Source organism: Pleurodeles waltl, chromosome 2_2 (genome assembly GCF_031143425.1).
Source record: "Pleurodeles waltl isolate 20211129_DDA chromosome 2_2, aPleWal1.hap1.20221129, whole genome shotgun sequence".
NCBI lineage: Eukaryota > Metazoa > Chordata > Amphibia > Caudata > Salamandridae > Pleurodeles > Pleurodeles waltl.
This window is the reverse complement of record NC_090439.1, coordinates 1,171,828,286-1,171,840,379: the sequence shown is the minus strand read 5'-3', so window position 1 is coordinate 1,171,840,379 and position 12,094 is coordinate 1,171,828,286. Positions and strand designations below refer to the sequence as shown.

The window sequence follows — 12,094 nt, the reverse complement described above, 5'->3', positions numbered from 1 at the left end:
CAACGGAAGGTGCCAGAAACTTCTCCTTTGGTCAGAAGATGTACCACGGTGTGCTAAAGGAGGCAGAGTTATTTCCACGCAGAAATACTGCAAACAAGCTTTGCTAGCTGCATGGGCTGCAGTTGAGGATTTTGGGTGCTGCTATGGCCCAGGAAGGACCAGGAGGTAGTCCCTTGGAGGGGGAGACAGAGGGGGTGCTCAGCAACTCAGAGAGCCCCCGCAGAAGCAGGCAGTACCCGCAGAAGTACCGGAACAGGCACTTAGAAGATCTGAGGACAGCAGTCAACTCAGAGTCACAAAGGTGGGTCCCACAACATCGGAGTCTAACTCAGCAAGTTGGGCAATGCAGGACGGAGTTCTGGGGACCTGGGCTAGGCTGCGCACAAAGGAAGTCTTGGAAAAGTGCACAGAAGCCCGAGCAGCTGCAGATCACGCAGTACACAGGATTACTCTCTGGCGTGGGGAGGGAAGGACTTACCTCCACCAAATTTGGACAGAAGGGCCACTGGACAGTGGGAGACACTTGGACCCAGCTCATCAGGATGAGAGGGGACCCAGAGGACCGGTGATGCAGACGTTTGGTGCCTGCGTTAGCAGTTGGAAGATTCCGTCGACCCACGGGAGATTTCTTCTTGGCTCCCAGTGCAGGGTGAAGGCAGACAGCCCTCAGAGCATGCACCACCAGAAAAGAGTCGAGAAAGCCAGCAGGATGAGGTGCTACAATGTTGCTGGTAGTCTTCTTGCTACTCTGTTGTGGTTTTGCAGGCGTCCTGGAGCAGTCAGCAGATGATCCTTGGCAGAAGTCAACAAGGGAAGTACAGAGAAACTCTGGTGAGCTCTTGCATTCGTTATCTGAGGAGTAGTCCAGAGGTGAGACCCTAAGTAGCCCACAGAGGAGGATTGGCTACTGAGAAAGGTAAGCACCTATCAGGAGCGGACTCTGACGTCACCTGCTGGCACTGGCCACTCAAGCTGCCTATTGTGCATCCAAGATGGCAGAAGTCTGGGACACACTGGAGGAGCTCTCGGCACCTCCCCTGGGAGGTACTGGTCAGGGGAGTGGTCACTCCCCTTTCCTTTGTCCAGTTTCGTGCCAGAGCAGGGCTGGGTGATCCCTGAACCGGTGTAGACTGGCTTATGCAGAGAGGGCACCATCTGTGCCCATCAAAGCATTTCCAGAGGCTGGGGGAGGCTACTCCTCCCCAGCCCTTAACACCTATTTCCAAAGGGAGAGGGTGTAACACCCTCTCTCAGAGGAAATCCTTTGTTCTGCCTTCCTGGGACCAGGCTGCCCAGGCCCCAGGGGGACAGAACCCTGGCTGAGGGGTTTGCAACAGCAGCAGCTGCAGTGGAGACCCCGGAAAGGCAGTTTGGCAGTACCCAGGTCTGTGCTAGAGACCCGGGGATGCATGGAATTGTCCCTCCAATACCAGAATGGTATTGGGGTGACAATTCCATGATCCTAGACATGTTACATGGCCATGTTCAGAGCTACCATTGTGACGCTACAGATAGGTATTGACCTATATGTAGTGCACGCATGTAATGGTGTCCCCGCACTCACAAAGTTCGGTGAATTTGCCCTGAACAATGTGGGGGCACCTTGGCTAGTGCCAGGGTGCCCACACACTAAGTAACTTGGCACCTAACCTTCACCAAGTGAGAGTTAGACATATAGGTGACTTATAAGTTACTTATGTGCAGTGTAAAATGGCTGTGAAATAACGTTGACGTTATTTCACTCAGGCTGCAGTGGCAGTCCTGTGTAAGAATTGTCTGAGCTCCCTATGGGTGGCAAAAGAAATACTGCAGCCCAAAGGGATCTCCTGGAACCCCAATACCCTGGGTACCTAGGTGCCATATACAAGGGAATTATAAGGGTGTTCCAGTGTGCCAATGAGAATTGGTAAAATTTGTCACTAGCCTGCAGTGACAATTTTAAAAGCAGAGAGAGCATAAACACTGAGGGTCTTGTTAGCAGAGCCATAGTGATACATTTAGGCCCACACAGGGAACACATATAGGCCACAAACGTATGAGCACTGGGGTCCTGGCTAGCAGGATCCCAGTGACACATATCAAACACACTGACAACATAGGGTCTTCACTATGAGCACTGGGCCCTGGCTATCAGGATCCCAGTGAGACAGTAAGAACACCCTGACATATACTCACAAACAGGCCAAAAGTGGGGGTAACAAGGCTAGAAAGAGGCTACATTCCTACAGCAACGTGCTACTAAATTTTGACGCAAAGACGTACATTTGGTGCACTGTAGTTATTCAATAACTTTGTGTGTCAAAGAGGAGGAGCTGCTGCTCTCTGTCGAGGCTCAGCTCTCAACGGTGCAGCAGGTTAAGTGTTACCAGGACCCATGGGCTACGAGGGACCCTCTCATCCTCAATTATACATGTTTAATTAACAACTTTTTTAAATATATTGTAGTGACCAAATTGGGATATATTTCATAGGTTGTCGCTTTATGGATCTGCACTGTGGCAAAATAATGTATAAAGAAGCTCTGACAAAACTACATACTTGGTTGGTTCAGGTGCCTGCCATTACCTCCATGTATATATTGCTTCTATAGTTAAAAGTAAACAAGGCTTTGCATTATGAGTTCTGCATAGTACCCATCCTCCCCATGGCCTTCTATGCAGCGACCATCACTCTTCCAGGGAGATAACTCACCATTTCTGCCTTGTTATGCGCCTTCTTCCAAGATAGCATGAGCAGCATACTGAGCGCCATGAGCGAGGCAAAGAACTAGAGATCATTCCTCGGTGTGAGGGAGAATTAATTCTACACAGAAAATCAAAAGATGAACGGATACAGGGAAGTCCAACATGAGATAGGGGCATGCTGGTACTAAAAATGGCCAGGCAGCAATTCCTAAACAGGTGTATTAATGATGTGGCAGAGAACGCTTGGGCAAACGTGGCAGGGTAAAGCCAAGGTCAAGGGTCATATTTCATGCTACGGAATAAATAAAGGTAGGTTCTGATGGGGCACAATTCAGAGGTATACGTTTCCTCAGTGGAGAGAGCATAAGGGTCAGAAGTACTGGTGCACCGAGAACAAGGACATGACTTTCCTGGGGAGGAAAACGCCGAGCTGATATTTTTAAAGGGTAGCGTGCAGGAGCAGCTGTCAAATGAAGAGGAAGAAAAGAGGGCAGTTTGTTCTAGGGAAGAAGCACAAGAAGCAGAAGGAGAAACGTGTCTCTTGTAGGTGCAATGACGTGAGACATCCCCGGAGGAGGAGGAAGCGGAGAAATCCCTAATCTCTAGGGACGGTGAGCAAGGATCAGTGCTCCCTAAGTGAGACGCAGACGAGGCTGCATGCTTGGGACACAATGTACCCCTATAACTGGAATTCACATTTTTCACATCATCTAAGTAGTTAGCCCATGGGTCAGTACTCTCTGGGGGGGAGGCAGGAGGGGCAACTTTTGTGTCGCAGATACTATAGGGTGAGGCATCTCTTGAGGAAAAAGTAGGGAGATCAGTAGTCTGTAGGGAAGAATAGAAATCGCTATTTCCATGGGTAGAAACTGAGGAGGCGCAATTCTTGGGGCAGACAGAACAGTTGGTCCCCCGGAAGCAAACATTCTCATCATCACTCTGTAAAGAATAAGCAAGTGGCTCAGTTTTCCTAAATGAGGACCAGGAGCAGGTGGCATTATTACCAGGGGTAGAAACTGAGGTGGCAACATTCTTGGGGAAGACAGAACAGCTGGTCCCCCCGAAGCAAACACCCTCATCATTACCCTCGAGAGAGTAAGCAAGGGGCTTAGCTTTCGTAAATGAGGACCAGGAGCAGGTGGCATTATTACCATGGGTAGAAACTGAGGTGGCAACATTCTTGGGGCAGACAGAATGGCTGGTCCCCCCGAAGCAAACACCCTCATCATTACCCTCGAGAGAGTAAGCAAGGGGCTTAGCTTCCGTAAATGAGGACCAGGAGCAGGTGGATTTACTTCCATGAGTAGAAACTGAGGAGTCTATATTATTGGGGCAGACAGAACAGCTGCTCCCCCGGAAACAAACATTCTCATCATCACCCTGTAAAGAATAAGCGAGGGGCTCAATTATCCTTGATGAAGACAAAGAAGTGAGATTATTGGTACTCACACCATGAGAGAAGGAACAACTGGAAGAAAAAGCAGTGGGAGGTGTATTCCCTGGCATGAAGACAGAGGGGACAAGATCACTGGGGCTGGCAGCACAAGTACAAGCATAATTTGGGCATATCGAAGAGTTTAAATTCAGTTGGGAGCTTCCACATGACTCATCATCATCCCATAAGGAAGAAACACTGGGGGAAACATTTCCGCAAGAGACAACAGATTGGCTGTGGCAAGAAGAGCAGCAGGGAGCTCTAGCCTCAGAATCCCTTTCATAGGATAATGTCAGAATATCAGTGTCAAATGTGACCGAGCGCTTTACTTGATTGACAGCCTGGATGTCATTTTTCCCTGAAGGGACGACAGAGAGGTCGTTTTGTACTGGAAAGATGTCGTGAATGTCAGATTCCTCTACAAAGGCAACAGAGATGTTATTTTTTTCCGGAGAGACAACTGGGACGTCAGTTGCCATGGGAGAGGCAACAGAGAGGTCGGATTTTACTGGAAAGACATCCTGGATGTCAGTTTTCACTGGCGAAGTGATAGAGAGGTTGGTTTTTACCAGAGAGACATCCTGGGTGTTACTTAGCAGTAGAGAGGTGTCAGAGAGGTCAGTTTTTACTGGAGAGATGTCCTGGGCATCACTTTCCAATGCAGAGCCAAAAGAGAGCATTTTTCCCCCTGGTGAAACAACTAGGTCATCAGTTGCCACTGGAGAGACGTCCTGAACATCAATCTCCATTAGAAAGGGGGCAAAGAGGTCAGTTTTTACTGGAGAGACATCCTGGGCACCGCTTTCCACTGGCAATTCAACAGCAAATTTGTTGTTTTCTGGAGAGACAACTGGGATGCCGGTTTCCACTGACACCTCAGTTTTCACAGAGGAGATGACAATGGGATTAGATTTAACTGGACAGGAAAGAGAGAAATCGCTTTTTACAGGCGAGGAAATGGAAGGGTCAATTTTCTCGGTAGCAGAAAGACCGAGCTCAACTTTGACAAAGAGAGTTTCTTTCACTGGGGTGGAAGGAGATGCATCGCATTTCTCAGTCTCTAAAAAGCAGGCAGGGGAATCCATTTTCTCTAAGGTGGGCATGGAGAGGACTGAATTCTCAGAAGGGTGGGCAGAAGGGCCCATTTTTTCTGTGGAGACAGGGAAATCAGTTTTCTCTTCACCAGAGATACTGCGACTAGTTTCCTCTGGGAAGAAAGGAGGGTGGTTGGTTTTCTCTGTGGTGGAAGAGGACAATTCAGCTTTATCTAGCCCGGACAGAGAGACCTCAATTGTTTCTGGACATGGAATAGAAGGTTTGGTGGTCTCTGTGCCAGAGACAGGTGAGCTGGTTTCCTCTGAGAGTAATACAGGGAGGTCATGTTGCTGTGATATCGAGACGTAGGCTTTCTCTGTTGTGGAGGAAGAGTAGTCAGGTATCCCTGATGGAACTAAAACAGACTCACTTTTGCCCAAGAGCTGAGGAGGGAGGTCAGGGCTCATGAAAGGTGGAGCAGAATGGTCACTACACCCTGGCAAAGACATATCAGCAATCCGTTGACTGAGCAGGGAGGTTGGTATTCCCTCTAGCGTCGACCATAGATGTTGGTATTTCTTCAGAGGGAAGCACATATTTTTGTATTCAATGGAGGGAGCTGCACAGGAGTGGACTTTCTCTAGAGGTGGAACAGATGGGTTCATATCCATTGTGGGAGGCAATAAGAAGCCACTTTCCTGTAAGGTGGAACCAGACAGAAGAGTACGGTCAGTGTCCACTGAAAGGGGAGAAGAGGAGGCACCGCTCTCCACTATGGGAGTAGTAGCTTCTGGTGGGCGAGAACAGTCACTGTTCACTGAACAGACAGCAGAGGAAGCACCACTCTCCACTATGGGAGTAGTAACCTCTGGTGTGCGATAAAAGTCAGTGTCCACTGAAAGGCGGGAAGAGGAGGCACCGCTCTCCACTATGGGAGTAGTAACCTCTGGTGTGCAATAAAAGTCAGTGTACACTGAGGGGGGAGAAGAGGAAGCACCGCTCTCCACTATGGGAGTAGTAGCTTCTGGTGGGCGAGCAAAGTCAGTGTACACTGAGGGGGGAGAAGAGGAGGCACCGCTCTCCACTATGGGAGTAGTAGCTTCTGGTGGGCGAGCAAAGTCAGTGTACACTGAGGGGGGAGAAGAGGAAGCACTGCTCTCCACTATGGGAGTATTAGCTTCTGGTGGGCGAGCAAAGTCAGTGTACACTGAGGGGGGAGAAGAGGAGGCATCTTTCCTGAAGAGAGAAGCAGAGGCACTGCTGTCCACGATGGGAGTAGTAGTCCTTGATGGCACCGGTGCAAGGGCGATAATATTCGATGAATGAGAATAAATATATGTTGCCGCAGGAGCTGGTGTAGTAAGATCTATATATGAGGTGGTACACGGAGAAACATTGGCATCTAGGACAGGTGTGGAAAAGGTATCGGAAATCCCTCGATGGTGATCAAAGAGATTTCCATCAACCCCAAGGGGAGCGGGGATGGTAACATCCAGTAAGGGGGGGACAGAAGAATCTGTTATTGTCAAGAAGCATACAGAAGCATCTGATGGGGAAGCAAGCCTGTCTGTTACTGAAGAGGCAGGTACCCAGAGATTAGGTATGTCAGTATCTGACACAGGGACAACAACGATGAAGGTACTCCACTCGTGAAGGAGTGGAGCTGGTCTTCCACTAGGAGGGCGCCAGACATGTAGATATTTCAAACGATAAGGACAAATATGGCGGTATTCAGAGGAGTCGATATTCTCCGATGGGTGAAAAAGAGAGCCAGTTTCTAACACATTGGGTTTCAAAGAGGCAGAAGGTGGGACATCAGTATCCATAGATTCTGGGAGAGTAGGGGTGCCATCCACTAAAGGAGGAACAGAGCAGGTGGCACCCCTTGAATCTGATGAAGCGATAGGAAAGAGTGAGGGATCCACTGCCATAGATGAGTACAGGTCAAGCAGGTGTGTTGAAGTGCTTTTTTCCAACATATGGGGTTTCAAAGAGGCAGAAGGAGTACCATCAGTATCCAGAGATGCTGGAAGAGAAGATGTGCCATCCACTAAAGGGGGGACAGAGCAGGTGGCAACGCTTGAATCAGAGGAGGCGATAGGAAAGAATGAGGGATCCACTGCCAGGGAAGTGTACAGGTCAAATAGGGATGTCAATGTGTTTTTTTCCAACATATAGGGTTTCAAAGAGGAAGAAGGAGTACCATCAGTATCCAGAGATGCTGGAAGAGAAGATGTGCCATCCACTAAAGGGGGGACTGTGCAGGTGGCACTGCTTGAATCAGAGGAGGTGATAGGAAAGAATGAGGGATCCACTGCCAGAGATGAATACAGGTCAAGCAGGTGTGTTGAAGTGCTTTTTTGCAACATATGGGGTTTCAAAGAGGCAGAAGGAGTACCATCAGTATCCAGAGATGCTGGAAGAGAAGGACTGCCGTCCACTAAAGGGGGGACTGAGCAGGTGGCACTGCTTGAATCAGATAAGGTGATAGGGAAGAATGAGGGATCCACTGCCAGGGGAGGGTACAGGTCAAATAGGGATGTCGATGTGCTTTTTTCCAACATATAGGGTTTCAAAGAGGAAGAAGGAGTACCATCAGTATCCAGAGATGCTGGAAGAGAAGGGGTGCCGTCCACTAAAGGGGGGACTGAGCAGGTGGCACTGCTTGAATCAGAGGAGGCGATAGGGAAGAATGAGGGATCCACTGCCAGAGATGAGTACAGGTCAAGCAGGTGTGCTGAAGTGCTTTTTTGCAACATATGGGGTTTCAAAGAGGCAGAAGGAGTGCCATCAGTATCCAGAGATGCTGGAAGAGAAGGGGTGCCGTCCACTAAAGGGGGGACAGAGCAGGTGGCAACGCTTGAATCAGAGGAGACAATAGGAAAGAATGAGGGATCCACTGCCAAGGAAGGGTCAAGGTCAAATAGGGGTGTTGAAGTGCTTTTTTCCAACATATAGGGTTTCAAAGAGGCAGAAGGAGTACCATCAGTATCCAGAGATGCTGGAAGAGGAGATGTGCCATCCACTAAAGGGGGGACTGTGCAGGTGGCAACGCTTGAATCAGAGGAGGTGATAGGGAAGAATGAGGGATCCACTGCCAGAGATGAGTACAGGTCAAGCAGGTGTGCTGAAGTGCTTTTTTGCAACATATGGGGTTTCAAAGAGGCAGAAGGAGTGCCATCAGTATCCAGAGATGCTGGAAGAGAAGGACTGCCGTCCACTAAAGGGGGGACTGAGCAGGTGGCAACGCTTGAATCAGAGGAGACAATAGGAAAGAATGAGGGATCCACTGCCAAGGAAAGGTCAAGGTCAAATAGGGGTGTTGAAGTGCTTTTTTCCAACATAAGGGGTTTCAAAGAGGCAGAAGGAGTACCATCAGTATCCAGAGATGCTGGAAGAGAAGGGGTGCCATCCACTAAAAGGGGGACTGAGCAGGTGGCACTGCTTGAATCAGATGAGGCGATAGGAAAGAATGAGGGATCCACTGCCATAGATGAGTACAGGTCAAGCAGGTGTGTTGAAGTGCTTTTTTCCAACATATGGGGTTTCAAAGAGGCAGAAGGAGTACCATCAGTATCCAGAGATGCTGGAAGAGAAGGGGTGCCGTCCACTAAAGGGGGGACAGAGCAGGTGGCACTGCTTGAATCAGATGAGGCGATAGGAAAGAATGAGGGATCCACTGCCAGGGAAGGGTACAGGTCAAATAGGGATGTCGATGTGCTTTTTTCCAACATATGGGGTTTCAAAGAGGAAGAAGGAGTACCATCAGTATCCAGAGATGCTGGAAGAGAAGATGTGCCATCCACTAAAGGGGGGACTGTGCAGGTGGCAACGCTTGAATCAGAGGAGGCGATAGGGAAGAATGAGGGATCCACTGCCAGAGATGAGTACAGGTCAAGCAGGTGTGCTGAAGTGCTTTTTTGCAACATATGGGGTTTCAAAGAGGCAGAAGGAGTGCCATCAGTATCCAGAGATGCTGGAAGAGAAGGACTGCCGTCCACTAAAGGGGGGACTGAGCAGGTGGCAACGCTTGAATCAGAGGAGACAATAGGAAAGAATGAGGGATCCACTGCCAAGGAAAGGTCAAGGTCAAATAGGGGTGTTGAAGTGATTTTTTCCAACATATGGGGTTTCAAAGAGGCAGAAGGAGTACCATCAGTATCCAGAGATGCTGGAAGAGAAGGGGTGCCGTCCACTAAAAGGGGGACAGAGCAGTTGGCACTGCTTGAATCAGATGAGGCGATAGGAAAGAATGAGGGATCCACTGCCAGGGGAGGGTACAGGTCAAATAGGGGTGTTGAAGTGCTTTTTTCCAACATATAGGGTTTCAAAGAGGCAGAAGGAGTACCATCAGTATCCAGAGATGCTGGAAGAGAAGATGTGCCGTCCACTAAAGGGGGGACTGTGCAGGTGGCAATGCTTGAATCTGATGAAGCGATAGGAAAGAATGAGGGATCCACTGCCATAGATGAGTACAGGTCAAGCAGGTGTGTTGATGTGCTTTTTTGCAACATATGGGGTTTCAAAGAGGAAGGAGTACCATCAGTATCCAGAGATGCTGGAAGAGAAGGACTGCCGTCCACTAAAGGGGGGACTGAGCAGGTGGCAACGCTTGAATCAGAGGAGACAATAGGAAAGAATGAGGGATCCACTGCCAGGGGAGGGTACAGGTCAAATAGGGGTGTTGAAGTGCTTTTTTCCAACATAAGGGGTTTCAAAGAGGCAGAAGGAGTACCATCAGTATCCAGAGATGCTGGAAGAGAAGGGGTGCCATCCACTAAATGGGTGACAGAGCAGGTGGCACCACTTAAATCAGATGAGGCGATAGCAAAGAATGAGGGATCCATTGCGAGATAAGAGTACAGGTCAAATAGTGGTACCCTAGAGGCTGTTTCCAGTGAAGCATTAGGTGGACCGCTGATGTCTAAGGCAGGAGCCGAAGATGTATCAACTTTGCCAGAAGGGAGGATAAGGCATACCGAGGAGGTATTATCTTCCAAGGGAGGAGGGAGGTCTGACAGAGGCCCAGAAGTGTTGGTATCTTCCGGGTGAATAGTCTCGGGAGAGGTTAACCCTGGAGACGAGCTAGTATCATCACGATGAGGGCAAACCTGGGGGGTCGGTAATCTAGGGCTAGGCCAGAAGAAGCTCTTTTCTGATGAATCCGAGGTGGAAGAGTGTACGCCTTTTACCTCAGAACGAGGATGCATGGTACTGGGTCTCTTTATTGAAACGTCAAGATGTTCCTCAAAGGATTGAGCACGGGTGATGTCCTTGCAAGAACAAATAGAGTGGGTGCTGCTAGGGATGGAAGAAGGAAGAGAGGGAGTTGTGCCAGGAATGGAAGAACTAAGGGAAGGGATGGTGCTGGTGGAAATGGAAGCACGAATAGGAGCGGTGCTGCCAGGGATGGAAGCATGGAGAGAGGGTGCGGTGTTGTCAGACTTGGGCAAACAGGTGGTACTGTCTAAACGGGAAGAAGCCGCAGACTGCACAGGAGATGGATTGGCATTGCCTGGCGGGAAAGTGGTGTCTGAGTCTTTCTCCCCAGGACGAGTAGACACAGAGTAGAGTTTCTTCAACAAACATTCAAGATGTTCTGCAAAGGATGGACCACGGGTGTTATTCTTGCGATAAGTAAGTAAGGGAGTAGCGTTGTTCGAAATTGACGAACGAAGAGAGGGAGGGGGGTTTGCAGGGATGGGAGGAAGAGGGGAGACAGCACGGTTGTCAGGGATGGAAGGGGGAAGGGAGGAAGCAGGGTTGTAGAAGATGGAAGGAGGCAGGGAGGAAGCGGGGTTGTCAAAGATGGAAGGAGGAAGGGGGGACATAGTTTTGTTGGAGGTGGGCAAACGGTTGGTACTCTCTGAATGGGGACAAGCTGCATGTGGAAGGGGTGGCGGATCAGGTTTAACAGGGGTGAGGTTGATGTCTATTCTGGGGTCAGATTCCCTGGAGGGAAGGGTAGAGGGGTCATCCTTGACTAAGGGTTGAGTAGGTTTGGGCTCTTCTAAAGGTGTTGGGGAGGTTGGCACACTGTCCGATTTCTTCTCCGGGGATGGCACAGTTAGAGCACCTTCTACTGGGCTGACACCACAGGTGGCAGCAGTCTCGGAGACTGACACAGGGTTGTTGGTATTTTTCGGGGGGTTAGTATTCTCCGAGGGAACTTGGGGGGTCGGTAAACTAGTGTTATTTTTCGCACGCTCCAAGGCGCACCGGATACAAAAAGTTTTACATTGATCCGAGGTGGTGGCGTCGTCGAGTTTCTCCCCAGGATACAGCTCCTCGAATCTCCGTAGTACTTCTTCAAAGCGCTTCACAAAGGATGGGCTGGGGGGGACGTCCCTGCAAGAACAGCGAGGGCGAGAGGTGCTGTCGGGGACAAAAGGGAAGGAGGGAGTGGGGTTGGAGGAAGGAACAGAGGGAGAGGCGCTGGGAGAAGGAGCAGGGGGGGCAGGGGTGTGGGCATCAGTTGGCAGGGGGCACGGTGCCACATTCTCTGCAGGCCGAAGGCGGGTGCCCTTCTCTGGGGCGGGCGGCCTAGAGGCGTCGTGAATGTCCGAGGGCCGCATAGGGGAGAACTGGTTGATATTAGCTAATGGAGGATCCTGTCTATCTGAGGAGCTCATGTTGGGGGGCGTCAGAGGCGGGCTTCCTTCGGACTGGGCGCTGCTGCCTGGCCATGTGCGGGAGATGGGCAAGGGAGGGCAGGAGGGAGAGGATGTCTGCAAAGACTGACGTGCTGGGTATTTACTCCGCGCCCATTGTGACTATCACCCGTGATGTCATAAACACTTGTTGCAGCTTTGCGCAGCGGCTGCGTTTCTTGCCTGACGCCGCGGCCGACAGGCTTTGACGCCAATAAGACACTCAAGCCCTCCTGAGTGAGATCTCGCCCCTAACTGTAAATGACACGCCGCCTCGGGGCCAACTGATG

General features: G+C 50.2%; 1 protein-coding gene across 1 annotated transcript; it reads right to left on the bottom strand.

Annotated features, from left to right (window-relative positions):
* Nucleotides 1-2,957: 2,957 nt before the first annotated feature.
* Nucleotides 2,958-11,786, bottom strand: LOC138279045 (serine-rich adhesin for platelets-like). The gene has a single exon (XM_069219369.1). It carries the CDS (start codon nt 11,784-11,786, stop codon nt 2,958-2,960), a length of 8,829 nt encoding a protein of 2,942 aa, XP_069075470.1.
* Nucleotides 11,787-12,094: the final 308 nt, after the last annotated feature.